Here is a 25,169-nt window from a genome sequence, read left to right as displayed (position 1 = left end):
ATATTTACTGAGACAATCAAAAATGAGCATGGAACAACATCTGTTGCATGCCATGGCATCCAGCTCTGTGTTTTCTGTTACTCTTGTCTTTCAGGTGTCAAGCCTCATTCTATTGTCCAATGCAAAGGTAATTGGCACGTCTCTATTGGCTGATCTGGGGAACAGTAGACCAATCGCTTGCCTGGGATAATTTAAAAAAACAGCTCCCAGGCCAGGTTGGCTTCTGACTGTCTTTGAACTTTTGTTAGTAGGTGTCTGTGTGTGTGAATAGAGTGTTTGGGTGTGAGGCTGGACAGATAAGATCGGAGTACCCCAAACACATTCAAATGAGCTTTAAGTGTTAAAAACACTAGGTTAGGCAGGTGATGACACTTTTGTATCCTGGGACTGACCTTATGTGTCAAGCAGCTACACAGGCCTTTTGTTTTGCATATTATTAGATTTCCACTTTAGGGAAGCTGTTGGCATCTTTTTGTTTTAGTAATGTCTTTGATCTGGCTCAGCCGCCCGGTTCTCGTCCACAGCCTTTTCTTTTGTTAAGCTTACTTTTATCAAGGCATGGTAAATGAACAGTAAACCTTGCCTGATGACTAATCTTCCCGTTTCCCTCTCATTGATTTATTTGGGTTGTCATGGCAGAAGTATTAAACAATGCCTTTTATTAGAACATAAGCATTTAAATTCAGTAATTTTATTTGAATTAGTTAAATATGAGTGGGCAACTCTGTACATGACAAGACTGCATTTGGTCTAAAAAATTAATAGAAAATTTAGACATATTGTTGTCATTATTTTTACTCTTCAATTTTATGTGTTTTTTCTTTAAGATGGTATCAGAAGTTGCTCCTCCACCATGAAAAAACCATCTGCATGTATTCTTTCACTACATCCACGATTCTCCTCTGTGGTCTTCCTCATTCATCCTGTTTGGAGCTTAATGTTCAACATCCTTTATCTATTAAAATTACAGAAGGAGAAGAAATAATCATCAGAGCAGGAGTCATGATAAATGATAAATAGATTACTAGTACATACAAACATAACACTTGCATAATTTCTCTGATAACGCTGCATTGGATGGGTTTATTAACAGTGGGCTGAAATTGTACTACAGTATGCTGGTGAGGAACTTATTTGAGTGTTGAATAAAACGTCATCCGCAATCTGTATATGAATTGTCATTAAAACCATAGAGATTCTTACTTATAAAGGAAAGAAAGGTGGGACAATACACATCAACATATAGTGTATATTTTTTGAAACATTACAAAGATACAGGTAATTCTGGGTTCACCTGAATTACAGATTAGACTGGTGGACAAGCAGAGATGTTGTGTACAACTGGTGACAGCATCAGTGACAGGGATGCCAAAAGGAAGAACAAATTAATCAGCAAGGCTGGAAGCAGAATTAGGAGGCGTCAGAGTCAGTGAGGGTCAGAGATCAATGAACAAATTGCTCACCTTCATGGATAATGCATCACCCTCAAAAGGATTCAAAATTTGGGCCATGAAGAACAGTTCAGGAAACCTATTTTATTGTTTCGTCTGCGAAACTGTATAAACGAAATGTAAATTTTGTTAAAGGAAAACACATTTGTAAGCCATAAGAAACAAACATGCTTTGCATTATACCTTCAAACATCTGTATAGATTTCATACAATATTTATTAACTGAATTTCCAAACATGTCTTGCATAGTGAGAGTATTTCTTTTACTGTTGATATGTCAATGATATGTATTTTTTATGACTAAATAATGCTCTATCGAACACCTGGCAATAACAGCAGGTGTGGCAATTTAGTAATTACTTGTTTAAATTTGATATTATTTTAGGCAGTATATTTTCTTAGCCTTTGTCATACTCTGTTAACACAGCAATTTCAGGAAAACCGTACAGTAAATTTGTCTGTGGATGACAGGGTGAAGAGTGGAGATGGCCTAGAGTCAGAATCCAGTGAGATATCAGTGTCACCTCTTATACTTTTCCTGTAATCTGAGGTCAAAGATTTGAATATATAGAGTACAGTAGAGTAAAATGTGCAAAGTTTACTATCAATTTTCTCAAAAACCATACAGTAAATTTGTCTGTGGGTGACAGGGTGAAGAGTGGGGGTCACCCAGACTCAGAATCCAGTGAAATATGTGCGTCACCTCTTACAGTTTTCCTGTAATCTGAGGTGAAAGATGGGAATATATAGAGTACAGTAGAGTAAAATGTGCAAAGTTTACTATCAATTTTCTCAAAAACCGTACAGTAAATTTGTCTGTGGATGACAGGGTGAAGAGTGGAGATGGCCTAGAGTCAGAATCCAGTGAGATATCAGTGTCACCTCTTATACTTTTCCTGTAATCTGAGGTCAAAGATTTGAATATATAGAGTACAGTAGAGTAAAATGTGCAAAGTTTACTATCAATTTTCTCAAAAACCATACAGTAAATTTGTCTGTGGGTGACAGGGTGAAGAGTGGGGGTCACCCAGACTCAGAATCCAGTGAAATATGTGCGTCACCTCTTACAGTTTTCCTGTAATCTGAGGTGAAAGATGGGAATATATAGAGTACAGTAGAGTAAAATGTGCAAAGTTTACTATCAATTTTCTCAAAAACCGTACAGTAAATTTGGCTGTGGATCACAGGGTGAAGAGTGGGGGTCACCTAGAGTCAGAATCCAGTGAAATATCTGTGTCACCTCTTACAGTTTTCCTGTAATCTGAGGTCAAAGATTTGAATATATAGAATACAGTAGAGTAAATAGTGCAAAGTTTACTATCAATTTTCAGGAAAACCGTACAGTAAATTTGTCTGTGGATGACAGGGTGAAGAGTGGAGATGGCCTAGAGTCAGAATCCAGTGAGATATCAGTGTCACCTCTTATACTTTTCCTGTAATCTGAGGTCAAAGATTTGAATATATAGAGTACAGTACAGTAATTTGGGTAAAGTTTACTATCAATTTTCTCAAAAACCGTACAGTAAATTTGGCTGTGGATGACAGGGTGAAGAGTGGGGGTCACCCAGAGTCAGAATCCAGTGAAATATGTGCGTCACCTCTTACAGTTTTCCTGTAATCTGAGGTGAAAGATGGGAATATATAGAGTACAGTAGAGTAAAATGTGCAACGTTTACTATCAATTTTCTCAAAAACCGTACAGTAAATTTGGCTGTGGATGACAGGGTGAAGAGTGGGGGTCACCCAGAGTCAGAATCCAGTGAGATATCAGCGTCACCTCTTATACTTTTCCTGTAATCTGAGGTCAAAGATTTGAATATATAGAGTACAGTACAGTAAAATGTGCAAAGTTTACTATCAATTTTCTCAAAAACCGTACAGTAAATTTGGCTGTGGATGACAGGGTGAAGAGTGGGGGTCACCCAGAGTCAGAATCCAGTGAAATATGTGCGTCACCTCTTACAGTTTTCCTGTAATCTGAGGTGAAAGATGGGAATATATAGAGTACAGTAGAGTAAAATGTGCAAAGTTTACTATCAATTTTCTCAAAAACCGTACAGTAAATTTGTCTGTGGATGACAGGGTGAAGAGTGGGGGTCACCTAGAGTCAGAATCCAGTGAGATATCAGCGTCACCTCTTATACTTTTCCTGTAATCTGAGGTCAAAGATTTGAATATATAGAGTACAGTACAGTAATTTGGGTAAAGTTTACTATCAATTTTCTCAAAAACCGTACAGTAAATTTGGCTGTGGATGACAGGGTGAAGAGTGGGGGTCACCCAGAGTCAGAATCCAGTGAAATATGTGCGTCACCTCTTACAGTTTTCCTGTAATCTGAGGTGAAAGATGGGAATATATAGAGTACAGTAGAGTAAAATGTGCAAAGTTTACTATCAATTTTCTCAAAAACCGTACAGTAAATTTGGCTGTGGATCACAGGGTGAAGAGTGGGGGTCACCTAGAGTCAGAATCCAGTGAAATATCTGTGTCACCTCTTACAGTTTTCCTGTAATCTGAGGTGAAAGATTTGAATATATAGAATACAGTAGAGTAATTTGGGTAAAGTTTACTATCACTTTTCTCAAAAACCGTACAGTAAATTTGGCTGTGGATCACAGGGTGAAGAGTGGGGGTCACCCAGAGTCAGAATCCAGTGAAATATCTGCGTCACCTCTTACAGTTTTCCTGTAATCTGAGGTCAAACATGAAGATATTATAAAAGTACAGTATTGTATATTGGTTAAATTTTATTGTTAATTTTCTCTGAATTGTACAGTAATTTTGGCTGTGGATCATGGCGTGAAAAGTGGAGATGAACCAAATTTGGGAGTGGATTGTAAAGTAATATAGTGTCAGGACACAAAAGACTGCGTTTCTTAGCCGGTCTTCATCCGTACCGTAATATACGTAAGAGTAGTGCAACCACATTTTAGGTGCGGCTGGCGGGGCGGCTAGCTTGACTGTGACTTCGTAAGTGAGGGCTCACTTGACCGCAGTGCGTCCTGCTGCCTCTGCAGCTGCTGGTGCTGATGATGATGATGGTGAAAACAGTTGCATGCTGACACACGTGTTCTTTTCATTGATGAGCTTGTTTTTGAATGCAAAGAGTGCGAGAAAAGACAAACACATACGGCACAAGTTTGATCTGCATACCTCCCACTGGAGTGTAAACAGATATCTAGCTCCATCAGCAGTTTCACAAATCTACATAATCCCCTTAGGTCACAATGCTCATAGTCTCTTTGTATAGTTAGTCTGTCCAGTCCTGCAAGAAAGCTAAGATAATCAGACCAGATGGATCATTACTCTGCAAGCCTTGTGGGAACTACTGTTGTGCTTCTGAGGTTGAAATGCAAAGTGGTTAAAAATCTATTATTAATGTTCCCAATTAAAAACAGTGTGGCAGTCAGAAAAAAATAGCTGCAGGAGGGAAAGTCTTCTGAGCTATAGAAACACTGAGTTGCGAATTGGCTTATTTTTAAGCAGAAATGGGATGCCATAGCATGGGTGTCAAACATCAGCATGCCACAGGGTCCCGTGTGGGAATTTGGGTGGCTTGGCCAAGTATGAAAATTGCAGAAAAGTAGTGAATTTACTTCTTTGTTCCAGTTTCTTAGTTCCAAAGGTTAGTTACTTAAATAATAAAATACCAAAACAAGTGCCTGAAAAGATGGGAGAGGTAACAACATTAGTTAGCGCATCGCAACAGGATCACAGACTGTATAAAAAAGAAGTCAGGACAGCATTTTATTTTGTTTTATTTAAAAAATTTCAAAATTGGCACTTTCGCTAAACATTAAAAGGTCATTGCTCTGATGCTGTAGCTAAAATAACTGATGGTTTGTTTGGTTGTAACTAATGAACAGAAAACACATGGAAGATGTTCCTGTCCCTTGAGTATGAGGGACATTTTTTGAATTGTGCATACTTTGAATCCCTGCCACAACAGGGGATGGCATAATTATTGGCTCAAAGTATGCTGAAAGCAATTCAAAGCAACTGGACCATGAGTGCAGAAAAAAGAAGGCTGCATTTATTTTTCTGAAAAAACAAGCTGCCCATTAGCACCGATTCTTTGTTTTCCTCTGGGTCCTCAGGCACCCAGATCAGCTGCTTTCCTCCCACTAACTTTTCCTGGAGACAGGCTGGATACGTGGACTCTTTTTGTTGGGCAGCAGTGCAGCAGCAAGCAGACAGCTCACCACTGTGGCTACACAAGGTACACACAGTTCAACCAAACACAGACAGTAAATGCACTGGACATGTTTATAAAAAAGGTGCATTGTTATGTTAAAGTGCAGGAATTTGTATTGTAACACACACCAGTGCAATAAATCTTTTACACATATAGTATGTTCATTTATACCTGCACAATAAACATAATACTGTGCTGAAATCTAATTATACTAGAAATCTAGTTTATAACTAGTCCATTGCTGGTTACATGTCAGTTTCTATTTAATGAAATGCTATTTTTTATCACTTGTTTTTTTTATTATCAATTGTTAATGTTTTTTTTTGTTTTTTTTTACAGTTTATTGGCAGATTAATACTTCTGTTAATTAATTACCTCTTCATTTGTAAAACAGTCAAATAGTTTTCATTTTGTAGGTCTTCGAATAGCTTTTTTAAATGAGATATTACATTAACCATAATTAAATACGTCTCATATTCTCAACAGATGCTAGCCACATTACAAATTTATTTAAACAGCTACTTAGTAGACACTGAAACGAACTACAACCTTGTATAACCTGTTAATGATCATAATAACCAAGATCTGGTGAGTCTTGAGAAGTTTTGCCAAACGAGTGCTTCCTAAAACATCTGCGAGGACACCAAAGACCAGCAAAGACATTATTTACTTTATAATATTAAAAAAATAAACATTATAAATGAATATTAGCCAAAATAAAGCTACTAATACATTTTTCTTCCTTTCTGTGACTTCCACAGTTCTTCCCATACATCCTGCTCTTACTGGCCATCCTCTTGTACATCCCCGCCTTGTTCTGGCGCTTCACAGCAGCTCCGCACCTCTCCTCTGACCTCAGCTTCATCATGGATGAGCTAGACCGCTTTTATAATCGTGCCATCAGACTAGCCAAGAATTTATACGCTTTAGATAGCAAGGATGCACCCGAAGGCACACAGAGGTAAACACCTTGTTATCACCTACAGTCAATGTACTCACTGCTTTACTCTTGTAGTTTTTGGCAGGTGATTAGACTGGGAGACTTCTTTTTTCAAAGTCTTCTGAAAGTATTTTGTTTAAAAAGTGGGTCTACCACTTTTTTTAATATAGTATGAGCTACCTTGAACTTTGACCACAAACTACTACTAATTTATACATGCAGCCAGTTTATAGAGACGTCATTTAGAATAGAAAAGAATAGAATAGTCACTTTATTGTTATTCAGAACATACAACTGTTAGTGCACACCAGAACGAAATTTCGGCGCATTTACTCGTCATCGGGCTGTAGAGTATAAAAAATAAATAAATCTAAATCTAAAGGTATGAAAAGAATCTCTGATATGTACACGTCAAAATATAAGAGAAATGTACTATATTTGTATTCATGTAGAGAACATTTAGTCATCCTACACTGACATTTTTTAAGCTGCTAAATGCTTCATTTATTGTATTGTTGCTAACTGGGTCTTCCTGCTATTTGGTGAAAGGTAGTCAGCTGCACACAGGACATCTGAATTCTTTTCGTTTTGTATCTGCTGAAGAGTGCAAATTAACTTTTTGCATCTTTGGTGCCATCTTGTGGTAGTGCTAAAGAAGCAAAGCTGGCAGGGAGAAATGCTTGTCCTTCACTCCTGACATAAAAAGTGGGGCATTTTTTGAATATTAGTAATCATTAAAAAACCCAAAATGTAGTTTGAAAACTATTTTCCACAAAGTGCTATGAAACTGAACTCATTTTATATTATGCTAAATGTTCATTTACCTTTTTCCTGCTGCAGTGCTTTGGACCTGACTGAAGGCTGCTTTAAATACCCTTTAGTGGAGCAGTATTTAAAGACCAAGCGCTTCTCTCACAGACTTGTGGTCAAGTACCTGGCATGTCGGGGACTGACTCTGCTGATCCTCCTGCTTGCATGTATCTACCTTGGCTATTACATCCTGCTAGCTTCTCTCACGGATGAGTTTCCGTGTGACCTGCGGACAGGAGTGCTGAAGAACGACAGCATGGTGCCGTCTCCTGTTCAGTGTAAGCTTGTTGCAGTGGGTGTCTTCAGGCTTCTCAGCTATATTAACCTGGGAGTGTATGTGATTCTTGCTCCATTAGTGGTGTATGCTGCTCTTGGGCCAGCACGTCAAAGCTCCAGCTTCCTTCGGCCTTATGAGATGCTGCCAGGATTTGGTGCTCTGGGTCTGGTCACCCCCGTCTACAATGACCTCAGTATCTATCTGCTGTTTCTGCATGAGAACCTGAGTGCCCTTAAGTCCTTTAAGTGTCTGCAGGTGCGTCTCAACACTAAAACTGTGGGTGAAGCATGGGCACTTGTTTGTGTTGTTCCTTTCTTCTTTGGAAAATTTGAAAAATGTCTCTTCCACAGGTGCTTGAGTTGTTGCAAGAGGCTGATGATGAGGGGTTTGACACCATGTGTCTACTGCGATCTCTGGGGCAGGTGAAGACTGATGTTTTAGACAGTAAGAAGACATGCTCTCACAAGGACAACAAAGAAACAGATAAGGCTGAAGAATAGTTACTCTCATGTAAGGATAAACTCTTGAGTGTTCTAATGGGAGCCAAAATAAATGTGTTGTATTTAACATCATACTTATTTTGTCTTCCTCCAGTGCCTTGTTACTTCTGATGAGATGACCTGATGAGGATAAACCCTGATCTGATGGAAGAGATGCACTGAGATGATCTCCTTTGCACTTGTTTTTATTGGAGTTGTTGTAGCGTGTTAACCTACAAACCTGTAGTTTGACCAATTCACAGTTTACCTTACCTTCTTACTTTAATGCATGGAAATACTCCAGAGATAAGTGGAGCAGGTATCGCAATTTTTTCTACATAGGATTTCCTAGTTTTTCTTTTTGTTTTTATACACATATCTTTGCTCAGGATCCAAATTGCCTTTAAATCAAAGTGAGCCATGTTCTTTGGACAGCTGCTTCCTACATTTTATTATAGAATGAGGGAAGCTTCTTACCACTTTGTTTTTATTCGTTTACATGTATAATTATTGAGAATAAGCCACAATAAATTAAGACCTCTTGGTATTATAAAAACTGGAACTTTTGTTTGTGTTGTAAAGCATTTTTGTCTTCAAATGTGTAGTTATCAGCACTGGCATACTGTATATGATGTACTTTGGTTTGCACTCACTAAAATTAAAATATGACCTAAACTGTCCAAATTATTGCACTAAAGCTTTCATTTTACATGAAAGGTACATTTATATTTTTCCAAGTACTGTAATACTAATGGTATCACTGCCAGAACAACCATTTTGGTTTATTTTTCTTTTATTTCTAACTTAATCAATACACACTCATGGCCACTTTAATAGGTACAACTTATTAGTAGCATGTTGGACACCTTTTGCATTCAGAACTGCCTTAATTTATAATGACATAGATTCAACAGGGTGTAGAAATTTTGATCCATATGGAAATCATAGCATAAATCAGCGATATTGAAGGTAGGCTGTGGTGTTTTAACAATGTCAAACTGGTACTAAGGGGACCAAAATGTGGCAGCAAAATATCTTCCACATCATTACACCACCAGCAGTGTGAACCATTGATACAATGCAGGATGGAGCCATGCTTTCATGCTGTTCATGACAAATTCTGACCCTACCATCTGAATGTCTAAATGGTAAATGGTAAATGGCCTGTATTTATATAGCGCCTTCTAGTCCCTAAGGACCCCAAAGCGCTTTACATATCCAGTCATTCACCCATTCACACACACATTCACACACTGGTGATGGCAAGCTACGTTGTAGCCACAGCCACCCTGGGGCGCACTGACAGAGGCGAGGCTGCCGGACACTGGCGCCACCGGGCCCTCTGACCACCACCAGTAGGCAACGGGTGAAGTGTCTTGCCCAAGGACACAACGACCGAGACTGTCCGAGCCGGGGCTCGAACCGGTAACCTTCCGATTACAAGGTGAACTCCCAACTGCAGAAAATGAAACTCATCAGAACTTTTTTCCAAACTGATATCCAGTTATGATCAGCCTGTTTGAGTAGTAGCCTCAGTTTCCTGTTGTAAGCTGACAAGTGACGCACTCACTGTGACTTATACTGTTGTAGCCTGTCTGCTTCAAGGTCGGACATGCTGTACATTCAGAGATGCTCTTCTGCATACCTTGGTTGGAACAAGTGGTAATTTGAGTTACTTCCTATTAGTTTAAAGTAGTATAGGCACTCTTCCTTCACCAGGTGTGGCTCACTGGGCCTATTCTCTCTTTTTTTTAAAAAAAACCCATTGCATCTGCAAACCCTAGAGATAGTTGTTTGGGGAAATCACAGTAGATCAGCCATTTCTGAAACACAGTTTTTTTTTTTTTAACATAAAGCATCAGTGGAGCCACTAGCATTGTATGTTTTCCATACATAAATGATGACTGAATGAAAGCTCAAGAACATTTGATGCTTATCATGTATTAAGAAAAAAGTGCTTCAGTTCCATTTCACTTTCCCTGTCAGACAGTCGGTGTAGTATTACTGAAACAAAAAAAAAAAGAAAATCTAAATCTAAATGTGAGGGCTATACAATAATTTCTTTTATTATAAATGCAGTGTATGAAAGATCATAACCGCCTTACAAAGCAGAAACAACGGACTGTGCTTGAGGCTCCGCCTTCCCGGCCTACAGGTCTTCTCAATTATATGATTGGTTAATCTTTAAAAACGTCATCTGTGTTGCCCAATGAGCTTCAAGAACTCAAGGTTCGTATTTATTTGGTTGGCGAGACGATCGACGTGGTAACGTAACGAAGGATTAGTTTGTGCAATTCTCAATACGTGTACTCAATAAATCCGGAAAAAATATCCTCACATCGAAATACATTCCCTTAGCTGTAGCATGCTTTAATCATTCCACCATATGCAGGTGAGTGTGTTTAGTTTTGTTTAGAACAGTTTTGGGGTCACGTATCAAACTAGATCGGTTAGCTGCCTGTATTAGCTTAAGTTAGCTAAAAACTTAGCCGGGGCATATGCATTCTCTGGCATTGCATTTAGATTAAAAAGTAGCCGTTTCCCTTTTTACATTTCTACAAATAAACTTTAAAACAATTTATTTGGTTATCCCTTCTTTGGCATCGGTATGTGACGAAAACTGTTCGGCGGAGGTAATTTGTGTTAGCTACTAAAGTTAGCACTCGCTAACGGTTTTGTAATGATGTTTCCCTAAGTGAGACAAGCACGTAATTTAAAAAAAGGAGAAAGCTATAATTTGATTGAACCCTCCCTCCATCCTTACTCGGAGCAGCAGACATGGTAGAACCGACAACACGCAAGTTTGCATCCCTAGAAGAGGAGCTGGGCTTCTGGAAGGAGCAAGCAGAGAGATACGAGCAAAGGTACTAAAAAAAGGCACACAATCGGAGGATTTACTTTTAGTAAATTGCTTTCTGTAGTTATTGTTATATAATCCTTAATATGTGCTGAGCTGATATTTTGGAGGTGTTGTACATTTGCTCTGTCACCAGGGCTGAGGAGGCTCAAGAGGAGCTGCAGGAATTCCAGCAGATGAGTCGGGACTATGAGGCAGAGCTTGAGACAGAGCTGAAGCAATGTGAGGGTCGAAACAAAGAGCTGCTGCAGGATAATCACCGGCTTCGCGTAGAACTGGAAAACATAAAGGTAGACAACCTTGATTTTAAGTAGGCTGTGGCCCTTAACAGAGGGACAGAAGCACTGATGCTCCACTTAGTGACATTGAGGATTTGGAACAGACACACCCCACACACAAGCAGCTTTTAGCCTACCCACATTCAGCTTGTTATTGCTACTGCCACTAGGAAAATTGCTGCCTGGGTATAAAGCAGCTGACTGCTATTTTAGTCAGTGGTCCATGGGGATAGGAGCATAATGGAGAAAGTAAATGCAGGTTTGTGTTTTAAAAAATGCTCAAATATGGGGAGAGGGAACTTTTTTTAAGGGTTTGTTGTCTCAGAGTCTAATAAAATAGTCACCTTTTCTTATTAAAATTAGAACGGCAGCTGTGTTGATTAATTTGCCATGACCTTGCCAAGCTGGCACTGTCAGTTTCAGTTCATTTGTTCTTGTGCTTTTTGTAGGAGAAATTTGATGTCCAGCATTCTGATGCTTTGAGGCACATATCAACACTTGAGGAAGAGCTGGGAGAGACCAGAGCAGTTAGAGATCATCTGCAGAAGTATATCAGAGAGTTAGAGCAATCCAATGATGACCTGGAGAGAACCAAAAGGTCAGTGCTTAATGGCAAGTAAAGTTGGTACATGTTCACACAGGCATGCAGTGCCTGTGAGACTTGCCAGTATATACACAATATTGCACAATATGTCCTCTCTGCTTGTCTCAGGGCTACCATCATGTCTCTGGAGGACTTTGAGCAGCGGATGAACCAGGTCATTGAGAGAAATGCCTTTCTTGAAAGTGAGCTGGATGAGAAGGAGAACCTGCTTGAGTCTGTTCAGAGGCTCAAGGACGAAGCTAGAGGTATACACACAGTCATCCTCTCAAAGCAGCTTCTCAGGTTCACAAGAACTGCTGATTTCTCTTATGGCTGACTCAGTGAATTTTGATAGTTTGATTAATTCAGCAGTTCCTATTTATATTTATGTCCTGTTCTTCCCGTTTATTGTACATCTGACTGTTAAGATATAATAATTTTATAGGATATGTTTTAACTAGTAACCTAGTTAAAATTATTTAATGGGTTTTACAAGTGTTTATGAGTCTATGCTTAACCGGTCTTCACCGACAGCTATAGGCATATATTTTAGTGTTATATGTTGTGGAAATTCACTTGGTGAATCTTTCTAAAGTGTGGAACGCTATCACAGTTAATATATTGTATGTGCTTTTAATGTGCTGTGAGAAACTGAACCAGCAGTTGGTCGTCAGGTTTCATTGGTTAACCAGCACCACCTTTACTTTTGTATTTGATCATGTAAAATGAACGTAAATCTTAAATTGCAAGTGGCAAGTTTTTATTGGAAGCAATTCCAGACACACTGCATTGTTGTGATGTTTATTAGATTTGAAATCTGGAAGGTACATGTCTGATGTTAGTTACTTTAACCTGACACTTCTCTTGTTAAATTCTAACTAGAGAACATTGGAATGTCTCTAAATACCACAGACAATATACACACTGCACCCTGTTTTCTGCACATATTTTCAGTCTTTTTAGCATTTTTTCATCCATCAGTGCAAATGAAATAATGGTTTTATTAGTGGAGAATCTTGGAGACCTCCATCTTATTTTAAAAATTCGGTCACTGCTAATCAGCTAATATTTGTGGTACATATTTGCCTGCCCCATATGCCAGCTTTTTCCACAAATATAAATTACTTCTGAAAAACTATAATAGGTGGTTGGTTAGAAGATGGTTTTAATTCTGTTACTTCTGTTTGCGGCAGACCTTCGCCAGGAGCTGGCTGTACGACAGAAGGAGAGACGGCCATCCAGCAGCCTGGGCAAAGACACAGATCGTCCTGATATGATGTTAGCCTCAGCTGGAAATCCTTCCATCCCCATCACACCCTCCAAACCTATTAGTTCATATGTCACAACCCCAGCTTCCAACATCCGGAGAGGTAATATAAAACTCTGACTATGTTAATAAGTACCTCTATGCTAAAATACCATGTGTTTATCAGCTTATGTCTGGTTGTTGTTTTAGGTGATAGTCTAACAGGGACCCCGCTTACTACATCGGCTAGAATATCTGCACTCAACATCGTTGGGGAACTACTCAGAAAAGTTGGAGTAAGAAAGTTAATACTTACACTGAAAGTGCTATGTTGGTTTGTATGTCTTTATTATTGATTTATGTATTTATTTATTTTAATCCTGCCAGAATTTGGAGTCCAAGTTGGCATCTTGTCGAGACTTTGTGTACGACACATCCGTCAACAGACCGGCACTTACAGTTGGTTCTGGCAGTCCTTCGGGTTTAGATGCAGGTCCTGAGCTCCAGGCGGTGGGCCTGAGCCCTCCTCCTCAGTATGACAGGTGAGGGAATGTGTCATCATGAGTTTACAGTAGATGATCTGTTTTGAGTAGTACACTTATTTACTTGTTTTTTTTACTTAACAAACAGTTCAGGTTTGTGTTTCCTTGTGTGATGTCTGATGCTTTTAAACCCTAGAACTATGCTATGTCTGAGCGTCTTCCAAAAGTTGCAGCAATTAAAGGAAAATTACATCACAATGAATTTTGACTTGCAGCTATCTGCATACTTTATGATTGGCCTTCTTATGGATCCAGATTGCACCTTGTTACTTCTGTTTGCCTAATTTCCAGCTCTTAAAGTTGCTGTTTGGCATTTTGGAGTTTTATTGTTCTATTTTTGTTGATTGCCCCTGGAAAGCAGTTTAGTAGCTTATTGCATGCTAACAGAATTTAAAACTTAATGGCTATTTGAATATTTCAGAATCTACACAATACTTTACTTTGACTTCCTTAAATTTGATAACTTTTATCTTCACCACTTTGCCAACTGGTAATAATAACTGGTGATAATAGTGCTAGTCGCTAAACAATTCAATACATGAAGTAATGAGTAATTGCATGTTGGGATATATAGGTCTCTACACCAATTATAACTTGTATAGCCTATGGTATATTATTCAAGCTCTGCTATGATCTGAGCAGTTACTGTCAGATTTCAGGCCTACATATAGAACAAAATGGCCGGGTTTGCATCAGAAGTTGGGGTGGGTGAGCTCTGCTTGTCCAGCTACGCATCGAAAAACTTGGAAACTATTCTAACGGTCGTTTTTCCACGTCTATCAATATATACTGAGGTGTCAAAACATCAGCACAGGGATGCCGTCAAATGTCATCTTTATGGGGAACAGAGTTAAAAATGGATGTGGCCTCTGGGCCTGAAAAACCAGATGAAGTTGGCCTAAACCCAAGCAGTGACATCGTGTAATGTCATGATGTAATGGCCAGCAGGGGGCATCTCCGGTAGTTGCAAAATGAACTCTGTAAAAGATCAATGGGAGAATGATGCTCCCCTCTTTACTTTTATGACATGAGTCAAAAAGTTCTTGATGACTTTATAAAGTCATTCGTTAATTTGAAGTCTTACTGAATAAACGTGATGTTCATTTTGTACATTCTGGCTCCATTGAAGATGAAATGAATGATAAAGCAGGATATGCTTTAGGGTCTAGCTGCCTAACTTTGTTTAATAAGTCGCTAACTCACAAGCATTGTTATAGGTTTCTCAGTCAGAACCACCCTGTGCTTGTTAAACACAACAAACAAAAAACAAGATGGCAACAGTCCAAATGCAAAGCCTTGAGGCTTTTGACTGTAACTACATTTGAAAAAAGATTGCGAATCTGAATATACAGCTTTAGCTCATGAGTTGAACTTTGTTTTTCAGTTTGGTGAAACGGTTAGAGTTTGGACCAGCTCCTCCGAGAGGGATCTCCCATGGTGCCCAGTCTCCACAGGGAGGGGTCAAGATACTGCTATGAGAGGGGAGGGAAAAAAACCCTCCCTTTCTCTCTCCCTCCTGACCTTCCTCCTACGACGCCCCTGGACTTTGAGCTGAGCTGTCTTCCTTGTCGCCGTACGTCCTGCTGATTGTCCTTGCACCGTGCCCTCACAGAGCAAAGAGAGAGGCTCCACCCATTAACGCACGGACTCTCAGGCTTGTACCACACCATATCACAGGAGGCAGCACTACATCCTGTGGACCCTACCATTCGCAGCATATCTTCCACTATATCTCTAATGCTGTGTTGGGTAACTTCTTTACAAAAAAACAACTCATGATGGACCTTCTGTGTTTTCTGTGGTTGGATCAAGCACAGCAGGGCTTTTTAAACATTTCTGCTCCTACATTACTAAAGTAATGCACTAGCCTATTAATCATTATCCATGTAAGGAACAGTTTTAATAATTAAAGGCACTGGAAAGTGACCCTGGTATAGGGACCAAGAATCTGGAGTATTATTTATGGAAAAGTTGAGCAAATATTGTGTTTGTGACCAAGTCAAAACCAAAGCTGTGATAAATGGGGAAAAACTGAAAAATAACAAAAGCAATAGGTTTGTTTACTTTGAAATATATATGAAAAACATGGTTGAGCGCTTTGTCATTGGCCTTTTCTGTGTTTATCATTTCCCATCAAGTATTGAAGAACACAGACTGATCTTTTTGGTTTAAAAATATTTCAGCCTGGGTGAATGAATGAGCTGATACTTCCTGCCATGAATTGGTGTTAGTATTTCAGCCATCGCTGCCTTCATCACTGCTGTTACTTCTTCAGTTTGTGGGCTCTTGCTTTGCTGCAGTGCCACGGCTGACCCAGTTGTTAAAATACTGAAACAGATCATCATCTCTGTCAGAATTTCATCGAGAGGGGTGCCACTTCATAGTGGTTAAAGTAATAGCATTTAGTATACCCCCCCGACCCCATTTCATTATCATTCAGGTCCTTCCTATTACCTTCCTCCAACCATTTCACAGACCAATTATTTTCTGCTTTACTGGGTTTATAAATTTTCTGCCTCAGAGATAAAATTTATCATGCTGCAGATTTATGATCTAATGTTACCATAAACCTTTTTACTGATGGTAGCTGACAGTATATTTTAGACAGGCACATGTGCACTTGAATGTATAGTATCTCTTTCTGTCATTTAGACTTATATGGTGGACATATGGTAAACATCACAAGCAATAATAGATTTTGAAATGGTCAAATTAGGACTGTTCATATATTTGTGTAGGTATAAAGAAGACTCTCTGAAATTAGGAAATGGAGCGATTCTGATGTGACAGCTATGCTTTTCCCTGAAATGTTTCTGTTTAAACAGATCTTGTCACTACTGCCATCCAGCAGCTCATTAAGCAAATATTAAAGTTGCATATCTAAATATGACCTTTATACAGTAGCTATCACTGTATACTGCACTGTAGCCTTTGTGTAGGAATTAACTTATAACATCTGAAATCTGGAGGTCCTCCTGTTTGCAGGACAGTTTAAAGGGGGCCTGTCATGCTCGTTTCTACAGTCATATTAATGTTCTTGAGTGTAACCGAGGCGCTATGAAGGACACACAGTTAAAAATAATCATCATTTGTCTCATTCAGGACCTTTTTGCAGTCCGAGTTTATCCACTGCCTGAAACAAGTTATTGTAGGTCTTCTCAGCTTTTTTTCTTATGTCTGCTCCCTCCTAAACGGAAGTTTTGAACCTCCCTGAAATGAACACAGTAAGGATATCCTCTTTAACAACATACAGAGTAGACAGAAAATAGTCTTTAGAGCAGTCTTGAACTAGAAATATTGACTCACAGGGAATCCTAACACATAAGTTGACCTCATGATTTGAAACTTTGGCCTTGTTTCGTCTACGAGTGTGACAGAAAGTAAAGAGAAGCATAACTGGTCCTCTTTAATCTTCCTTGAGCTACTTCCAGTTGTAATCCTTGTAACCACTGTGTACTGGCTGTTTGTGTTTAGGATGCCTGCAGCTGCTTCTGTATGCTGACTTTAAACTGTTTGTGCCTGAGGTACTATACCCAACTTCTGTCCTGCTGGTTTGCAGTTGTTTTTTCTTTTTCTACTAAACTGAGCAGATGTGAATAATGTGAGTTACTGACCAAAACAGAAACATTAAAAGGAGAAAGTCAAACTATTTTTTTTTAAAGCTCTTTATTTCTTGTGCAGGTGGTTCAACAAGTAATGGATACAAAAAGTGCCATGTAAACATTTGTTGAATACAAAGAAAATTATAAAATGAGATTGACTTAGTTTAGGGTGATCAGGGACTTTTTTTGTAAGTACAGTAAATCTGGAGAAAGGAAAGCTACTGAAAGAAGATCTGAGCGTTGCTTAGTGCTCAATGTTGATATGTGACTCTCAATTTTCTGGTTAACAGTAACCCAAAACCTTGTCTGACCTCAAACATTTCAAAAACAGGGTATCTAAACAGATTTGGACACATGAGAGGCACAAATAATATGACGGAAGCTAAAAATGTTTTTCCTTGGTGGGGGTAATAAACAACACCGCTGACTAGAAGCAGACTGGGGATTGAAATATCTGTCTATGCATCCAATCTGAAACCCTAGAGTGGTGCTCTGGAACAATAACAGCAGTCACAGGCAACAGGACGACAGTAACTGATAATAGTTCTACATCTGTAGATTTACACTTTGTCACTGATTTAAGTACTAAGTGGGTGTTAATTAGAGGCTCCTATGTTTGTGTCAGTGCAGTAAAAAAAACAGTGAAAATAGAAAAGGAAAAAAAACCAGCAAATCACACAAAAGCATAACCATTAGACGACCCCACTAAGTTGAAATCATGTCCTGATTTTTTTTTTTTGTGTGTGTCAGGAAAAGGTGCTCTGAAACAAGAGGACAGCTCAGTACACTTCTGGAAATGGGAGGAAAATATATTTTGAAGTGATATGGAAGAGCTAGATAGCATAAAAGGCTTTTGAAGTAATTCTTTGTTTTAAGTGGCAGGCTTTGCCCTGAACAGTATTTCTCATATATGATTTTTTTTTTTTAAAGTCCCTTAGTCAGCGGACTTTGTCCCATTGAAGTCGCTTTGGGAGTCGGCGTCCTCCTCTGAGGCATCCTCGACCACCCTTCGGCCTCCGCCTATGCGCCGAGGTGCGCTGCTAAAGGAGGGCTCATTTCCACGCCTAAAATAGGACAAAGAAGTACACAAGACACAAACACAAAGAAACATTGTCACAGTGAGAGGATGCAATAGGCTCTGTGCTGGTTAAGTTCATTCGAAAACCAGTTGGGTGTTTGCACACTGCAAAAGGAGCGTTGATGAAGTACAGAATGTACAGGTTGTGCTTCGGTTACGGGTAAAGCACGCTGGTTATCTTTGTAACTCATTAACTCCTTGGTCAGGAAAATGAGTTTGGTTTACGGCAGTTAAACCAAGCACTGAGGAAAAATATGACCCCAGGAAATGGGTACAATGGAAACCAAATGGTGTAATATGACTTGGGACTCAGAATTTTTCAGTTACATCTCTGATAGCCACATTTCCCTCAGTTAGGCTCAGTGAAAGAAATGAGAGCATTAAGGGTGTGCACGGGGAATGAAAAGTTACGGTATGTTAATGAGAAATAGTGATGGGGTAACTTTTAGGCGCAGAGATACCTGCTGTGTTACTCCTTGGGTTCAGGGTTGCCTCTGGAATAGAGATGGACATGATTGTTTTGTTTCCGCTCATCAACTTTAGAAAGAACGTGAATGCTTAAAGTCTTCATTTACATCCCTTTCAATGACATTAATTATGCTCTGTAGCACTGAAATGTAGATTAACTGAGAGCAGTTAAAACTAATAAATGTGTTTTAACCTGTCTACAGTTTGGTAAATCTGTAAACTGTTGTTCATGTACAATTGTGGCTACAAAAAAGTTTGGATGCTTTATAAAATGTTAGAGCAGAATGCTAAGATTTGCAAATAATTTGAAGCCTGTTTGATTGAAAGCAGCAGAAGAGACGACATTTAGATTTTTGAAACCGAGACATTTTGATAATTTTGCTTTTCAAATATACAGTTATTTAAATTTTGATGCGAGAAACATGTCAAAAATATGTTTAACAGGTTTAGTTTCTTCTTCCAACAGCACAGTTTGAGACTCGAGGGTTTTACTACGAAGGAAGTTCAGCGAAGCCAGAGTTTCTTTGTGTTAGCTGGCTTGACAAAACCTAAAACTTCATTCAGAGGTAACTGGTACCATGAAAATTATTTAACAGTCAACTTTCAAGCGAGAGAGTTTCTGCTTCAGGCTCTGAGTCTGCTCACATATAAAGGGAGGGGGCTGGTGCCATTTAGCTCCTTTACTTCCTCTGCATAAAATTAGATACATTGAGTACCACCAATCAAAGGAGCTGCTGTTAAAGACCTCACTAACACTCGGGCTGCAAATAAGATGAGCATAGTGCTGTATACAGTTGAGCTTCATTCAGTGGTTTTAGTAAGGTATGTATATAAAAACATAGTGCTTTACCACAGAGTCTATATTGCACGCAAAGCATGGTTTAAAAAAAGTAATAATGAAAATGTGGTTCCACCAGCTGATTTTAAGCCAAAACTCTGAACATAACCTGCTCCCGACCAGGTTATGTCATGTTAAAGCCTAAGTTACCATGGAGACCTAGCCTGTTGTCTTTGTAGTATTTCAGGTTAAACTGATCTGCAAACCATTACATTCAGTTATTTACATTTTACACAGCATCCCAACCTCTTACTGCAATGTCTGTGTCCTGTTGTGGCATCATGGAAACAGCAGGTGAACATCACCTCCATCAACAGAACGACCCTTTGGTGTTTTATCCTACCTGAGTTTGTTCTTGAGAGAGCCGATCTCGCGAGTCATGGCGTCGTTGGCCTCAGTGGCTTCGTCCAGCTCCCGCTGCAGCTTCCTGCGGGCTGCTGTGGCGCGCTGAGACTCCTCCTCCGATTCCTCTAGCTGCCGCTTCAGCTGCTTCATGCGAGTGTTTGACTTTTCCGCCTGGTGAATGAACAAAGCAAATACGCTAACTCAGTACTGACGAACACAATCAAAGCTGCGTTTATTTTCTTGTTCATGCACAAAAACGTTTCCGTGACTGTACCTGGTCTTTGTACTGCTCTGCCTGTTTTCTTTCGTCTTCCACCTGCAACATCAGGTCCTTGAGCTTCTTGTCTTTCTGGCGCATATTCTTGGCAGTTGTCTGCTTATCCCTGAGACAAGATGGACAAGTTAAGAGGAAATTAATATGAGTATAGCTGATACAATTTAAAGAAGGTAAAACCACCAAAAAAAGTATATTCTTTTTTATTCATCAAACATACGGTATGCTCTGTGTTTATGTGTCCCTGACCTGTTCTCCTGCTCCAGCTGCTCCTCCAGCTGTGCCACTTTAGCCTCCAAGGCAGAGATGGAGGACTTGAACTTGGACTTGACCTGGTTCTCCATCTCCTGGAGCTTGGCCTTCAGCTCCTTGTTCTGGCGCTCCAACTGCTGCCGAGCGCTCTCGTTCTTCTGGGAGGTGGTGCGCTCCGTCTGCAGCTCATTGTTCAGCTGATCCACCTGTGGGTGGAGTACGCGCAAAGAGAGGGATGAGAACTCTGCACAGTGCTTTAACACTTCATGAATCATGTCTGCTACAGTCTTATCACCTGTTGTGTGCTCTTCCTCAGCCTGTCATTGAGGATCTCCATGTTGCTTTGCTCCTCCTCCAGCTCCTCTTCTAGCTGAGCGATCTTAGCTTCCAGGCGACGCTTCTCATCTGACAAGGCTGACCTGAGCACAGAGAGCATGGTAAGAAATGTCACCATCTTTGTTTTTCATGGTTCACTACACAGATAAAGCAACAGAGTGAACCCTCCACCTACTTTCCAGAGGTGTTGCTCGCCAGCTCATCGGACAGTTCGTCTCTTTCAGCCTCTGCTTGCTTCCGTCCTCTCTCAGCTGCAGCCAGTTCCTGCAAACACACATACATTCATTATTTTGAGCCTCGGCTCCCAGAGAGGTTCTTGCCTTGTTAGGAATCGACAGCCTTACCTCCTGTAGCTGCATGAGCTCAGCCTCCAGACTCTTGGCCTTCTTCTCGCTCTCCTTTGCGGTGGTCAGCACCTCTTCTCGAGCAGCACGAGCATCTTCCAGCTCCCTCTGGTAGTCCTTCATCTGGGCCTGGAGGGATGAAGAGAAACAGAGACAGAGAAAAGACATCAGATAATGTTTCAAGTATACTTACAATACTTGAGGCAGATGATCTGTGTTTGATGATACCAAGTCCTGTTTTCAAGTGCTTCTCTTAGTGATCATATCTTATTTTTAGTGTTTTGACATTTCCCCTTTAAAGTCACAGTCACTAGCCAAAACTGGGGAAATTTTCCCTTAAGAAGATGTATATCTACATATCTACAAGTTTATTTCAAGCAAACAGCAAGTTAAGTTTTACATTTGTGTTTGTTTCCAAGTTAAAAAATCCAAAAACTTAACATTTTCCCTTTAAAATACAAACCTCCACTACAACATATGCTTTAATGTAAATATGCATCTAAAAAAATTACAGTGACAACTAAAAGACCTATACAGTATTTATTTAAATTCTTCTGTGCTGAATTTTCTCAGTGTCCTTTGCACTCACCTGGAGCTTGCGGAGCTGCTTGATAGCCTCATCACGTCCCTTATTGGCTGTCTCGATCTGTCCCTCCAGATCTTTCATGTCTATCTCCAGCTTCTTCTTGGCTGCTGCCGCTGTGGCCCTCTGCTTACGTTCATCCTCCAACTCCGTCTCCAACTCACGGACCTGCAGCCAGTGTGGATCATTGCAATGATTACTGATGCTGAAATGGCATTCTTTGATAATAAATCATTCACATTCTTCTGGTATAAGAATGAAGGCTTTTATTTACCTGCTTGACCAGCTGCCTCTTCTTCTCCTCTCCCATCTCATCTCTTCCCTGGAGGTCTCTCTCAAACTGGGCCTTCAGAGCCTGCATGTTGACCTCCAGACGCAACTTGGCATCCTCAGCCGCCTGCAGTTCGTCCTCTAGCTCCTCCAGCTGCGTCTTCATCTCCTCCACCTGGGCTTCCAGGCCTCGTTTGGACTTCTCCAGCTCGTGGACCTTCCATCAATACATTTGAAATTAACTGGAAAGCTCTTGACACTGTAAACATATACCTGTAACTACAGATTTTCATCCTAAAGATCTATTGACCAGTGAAAGATGTTCCAACACTTACATTTTTTCCCACATCATCCTTGGAGCTGATCAGGTCCTCCATCTCTGCTTTTAGGGCCTTGTTGGCTCTCTCCAGCTCCTCTCTGGCATCCTGAGCCTCTTCTAGAGCCCTTGCCAGGGACAGAGCTTTCGTCTCCTTCTCTCTGGCCTCAGCTTCAGCACGGTCTCGCTCATCTGCATATTTACTGGAGACACTCTTCTCTTCGGCCAGCATCTGGAGATCAAAGAAACAAATAACTATGAATTTAACAAATCTGTTTTACTGTGCATATAATCTTATATAATAAAGTCACAATCTTGACTTCAATTAACTGTGAAATTCTAAAAACAGGCTCAATCCCATGAATGATATTTAAAAGCTTGTTTTCTGGTTTAGCAGACCTGGTCAAACTTCTTCTGTTTCTTCTCCAGGTTTGAAACGTTCTGCCTCTGGTTGTCCAGATCCATCAGCGTGTCCTCCAGCTCCTGCTGCAGACGATTTTTGGTCTTCTCCAGCTTGTCGTATGCTGAGGCCTTCTCCTCATACTGAGTGTTCGCTGCCTCCAAATCTCTCTGCAGACGCTTCTTTCCTTCCTCCAGCAGCTCAATGTTGCCTGACATTTCATCCATCTTCTTCTTTGCATCTGATAGCTGTACACAAAGCAAAACTGTTATGTAACAGAGAGGAATCTTCTACATGGTACAAGAGTGTGCTTGTTTTGAGCTTCAGTTAGGTTCCTGCTTACAGTAAACCTTCACTCCAACATCGCTCCAGTTTTTTCCCATCATATTATCTTTATTTTGCTCCCGCCAACTTCTCTTAAAGTCTTAATCAACAGAGTTCGGCCTCTGACCTGGATGTTGAGAGTGGACACGTGTCTCTCCACGTTCCTCTTTGCCTCCACCTCCTCTTCAAGCTGCTCCTGTAGGCTGTTCTTGTCGTCTTCCGCCTGTCGCAGCTTTGTGGAGAACTGCAGTTTCTGGCGTGTCTCCTCAGCCAGCAGCTCCTGTTAGACACAAGAGTTCAGTAGTCAGTGTTTTTGTTCTAAAGTTTAATATATTTCATCGTCACAGCAAAGGCTAAATGTTTGTGTGCTGTTATTAACAACATGTTTAGAGTAAAAGTCCGGTTACCTGAGAGTCTTGGAGTTGGGAGGTAAGGCTGGACACGTCTTTGCTCAGTTTGATGTTCTTTCCCTCTGCTTCATTCAGTAGGTTTGTCACACTCTCCAGTTCGATCTGTACAGGAATAAAAATGATGTGTTTGTTACTTTTTTAAGCGTAATTTTTTGGCATTCTTTTTTAACAATTCACATTTTTTTTTCCATGTGGAGTAGTGAAATAATTAGTGATTTACAGTGATCTTGGAGCAGCGCTCGGTCATCTCAGCCTTCTGCTTCTCGCTGTCGTTGAAGCGGGACTGAAGATCCGTCACCTGACCTTCTAGCTTCTTCCTCTTGTGCTCCCCATCTTGCTTGGCCTGGGTCAGTGAGCGCACCTCCATAGTTAGCTCTGACGTTTCCTTCTCCAGAGCTTGTTTTGCTTTCTCCAGGTTTGACTTTACCTGAGCAGAGGAAAATAAAGAGAATCCTCAATATGCAGTTAAAGAAATAAAAAGCTAAAGGACAGCTGGGTATTAAGAATGATTCATAAAATAGTGGCCTTACTCGTTTTGCCTGCTCCAGCTGCTCACTGAGCTCCTCAACAGCCTGTGTGTGTTTCTGTCTCATCTCATGTATTTGAGCCTCGTGGGTCCGGTTCTCCTCCTCAATGGCTCTCTTCAGCTGGGTCACTTCCTGCTCACGTTTGGCTCTGTAGACAGATACATGGATAATGTAGGTATTTTTTTAAGTATGCACTTAAGTATGCATTGTGTATTTTGGTTATGTTTTGTTAGTCATCCTTTTCTTCTCAAAGAAAGCTTCATCATCTAAAAGGTAAATGTATACACACTTTATAAATTCCTCTGAATACATATTTTTGTATTTGCATGACTAACCTTAGTTCCTGCTGTGTGGCAGTGGTGTCCAGAGTGTCCTCTAGCTCAGACTTGAGGGCCTCCAGCTCCTCCCCAAGGTCCCGTTTGATCTTCTCTGCCTTGTTCCTGGCAGCCCGCTCAGAGTCAAGGTCCTCCTGCAGGTCGGAGATGTGTCCTTCCAGCTCTCTGATCTTCTTCAGAGCGTTGTTTTTCTGGGCAGTCTCATCTTCCAACCTGTGAGAATCAAGAGTACATTAAACTATTAAAACTGATAGAACTTAGTGTTATTTTGCAGAAATAAATACACACTGTACACAGTTACACTTATGAATCTGAATATGTGAAAAATTACCAGTCTGACACTACCTGGCCAAGGCGTTCTGTAACTCCTCCTCCTTCCTTGCAAGCTGAGCTTTGAGGTCAGCGATCTGGGCCTGCAGGTCAGCGATCTGTTCCTGTAGGTCATTTGACTCCGCCTCCAGTTTGCGCTTAGCTTTATCCAGCTCCTGACGGGTCTTCTCCTCTTTCTTCAAGCGGACTAGTGCGAGAGAGATACCAATCAATGATGTATCTGAGAAATGTGCTATGAGTACAGTTCAAAATGCATACAAGATGATTACCTTCTAATTCAGAGATCATGGATTCGTGTTTATTTTTGAGCTTAGTGAGATTCTTAGATTTTTCTTCTTCCTCTGCCAGGTTAGCACTGAAGTCTGCAACTCTCTCCTCTAGCAACTTTCGCTCCTACAAAACATCACAAAGCCGGAGATGTATTTAGTTTCCCAAGTGACTTACTTATATTAAAATGTCTTTGAAAAATGCTGATTTC

The 25,169-nt window shown here is 40.2% G+C and overlaps 3 protein-coding genes across 5 annotated transcripts in view; 2 read left to right on the top strand and 1 right to left on the bottom strand.

The window, feature by feature from the left end:
- The window catches only part of LOC100691833 (pannexin-1), a 28,055-nt gene extending 19,346 nt beyond the window's left edge, over window positions 1–8,709 (top strand). The window contains exons 2-6 of the mRNA XM_019360160.2: window positions 5,550–5,671; window positions 6,409–6,608; window positions 7,428–7,929; window positions 8,025–8,184; window positions 8,269–8,709. Coding sequence (XP_019215705.2) covers window positions 5,550–5,671; window positions 6,409–6,608; window positions 7,428–7,929; window positions 8,025–8,174 — 974 coding nt within the window. The 3' untranslated portion in view covers window positions 8,175–8,184; window positions 8,269–8,709. The remainder of the gene's footprint in view (window positions 1–5,549; window positions 5,672–6,408; window positions 6,609–7,427; window positions 7,930–8,024; window positions 8,185–8,268) is intronic.
- A 1,660-nt stretch (window positions 8,710–10,369) lies between these two features.
- LOC100691564 (nuclear distribution protein nudE homolog 1) lies at window positions 10,370–17,079 on the top strand. Its single transcript, XM_003453800.4, has 9 exons — window positions 10,370–10,545; window positions 10,927–11,017; window positions 11,147–11,300; window positions 11,738–11,886; window positions 12,001–12,137; window positions 13,065–13,241; window positions 13,328–13,413; window positions 13,505–13,659; window positions 15,044–17,079. Exons 2-9 carry the CDS (start codon window positions 10,932–10,934, stop codon window positions 15,135–15,137), a joined length of 1,038 nt encoding a protein of 345 aa, XP_003453848.1. The 5' UTR covers window positions 10,370–10,545; window positions 10,927–10,931; the 3' UTR covers window positions 15,138–17,079.
- Window positions 17,080–17,382: 303 nt separating this feature from the next.
- Window positions 17,383–25,169, bottom strand: part of myh11a (myosin, heavy chain 11a, smooth muscle) — a 30,576-nt gene continuing 22,789 nt past the window's right edge. For 2 of the 3 annotated variants that reach the window (XM_005458553.4, XM_013276673.3), the window contains 18 exons: window positions 24,961–25,084; window positions 24,707–24,878; window positions 24,362–24,574; window positions 24,030–24,174; window positions 23,720–23,926; window positions 23,497–23,601; window positions 23,217–23,369; window positions 22,765–23,013; window positions 22,385–22,597; window positions 22,054–22,266; window positions 21,786–21,947; window positions 21,197–21,325; window positions 21,028–21,116; window positions 20,812–20,935; window positions 20,514–20,722; window positions 20,265–20,373; window positions 19,989–20,161; window positions 17,383–18,325 (listed from right to left, as the gene is read on the bottom strand). In XM_005458553.4, the coding sequence (XP_005458610.1) occupies window positions 18,196–18,325; window positions 19,989–20,161; window positions 20,265–20,373; window positions 20,514–20,722; window positions 20,812–20,935; window positions 21,028–21,116; window positions 21,197–21,325; window positions 21,786–21,947; window positions 22,054–22,266; window positions 22,385–22,597; window positions 22,765–23,013; window positions 23,217–23,369; window positions 23,497–23,601; window positions 23,720–23,926; window positions 24,030–24,174; window positions 24,362–24,574; window positions 24,707–24,878; window positions 24,961–25,084 (2,919 nt within the window). In that variant the 3' untranslated portion in view covers window positions 17,383–18,195. Of the gene's footprint in view, window positions 18,326–18,800; window positions 18,834–19,988; window positions 20,162–20,264; window positions 20,374–20,513; window positions 20,723–20,811; window positions 20,936–21,027; window positions 21,117–21,196; window positions 21,326–21,785; window positions 21,948–22,053; window positions 22,267–22,384; window positions 22,598–22,764; window positions 23,014–23,216; window positions 23,370–23,496; window positions 23,602–23,719; window positions 23,927–24,029; window positions 24,175–24,361; window positions 24,575–24,706; window positions 24,879–24,960; window positions 25,085–25,169 lie in introns of all 3 variants that reach the window. The other variant, XM_013276674.3, reaches the window with a different exon arrangement.

Source organism: Oreochromis niloticus, linkage group LG6 (genome assembly GCF_001858045.2).
Source record: "Oreochromis niloticus isolate F11D_XX linkage group LG6, O_niloticus_UMD_NMBU, whole genome shotgun sequence".
In the NCBI taxonomy this organism is placed as follows: Eukaryota; Metazoa; Chordata; class Actinopteri; order Cichliformes; family Cichlidae; genus Oreochromis; species Oreochromis niloticus.
Note: the sequence above shows the minus strand (reverse complement) of the source record. Positions and strands in the feature narration are given on the sequence as shown.

Coding starts and splice junctions, on each gene's coding strand:
- LOC100691564 (XM_003453800.4), top strand. CDS start 10,932: ATGGTAGAACCGACAACACGCAAGTTTGCATCCCTAGAAGAGGAGCTG. Junction 11,301..11,737: donor TAGAACTGGAAAACATAAAG/GTAGACAACCTT, acceptor TGCTTTTTGTAG/GAGAAATTTGATGTCCAGCA. Junction 12,138..13,064: donor GCTCAAGGACGAAGCTAGAG/GTATACACACAG, acceptor TGTTTGCGGCAG/ACCTTCGCCAGGAGCTGGCT.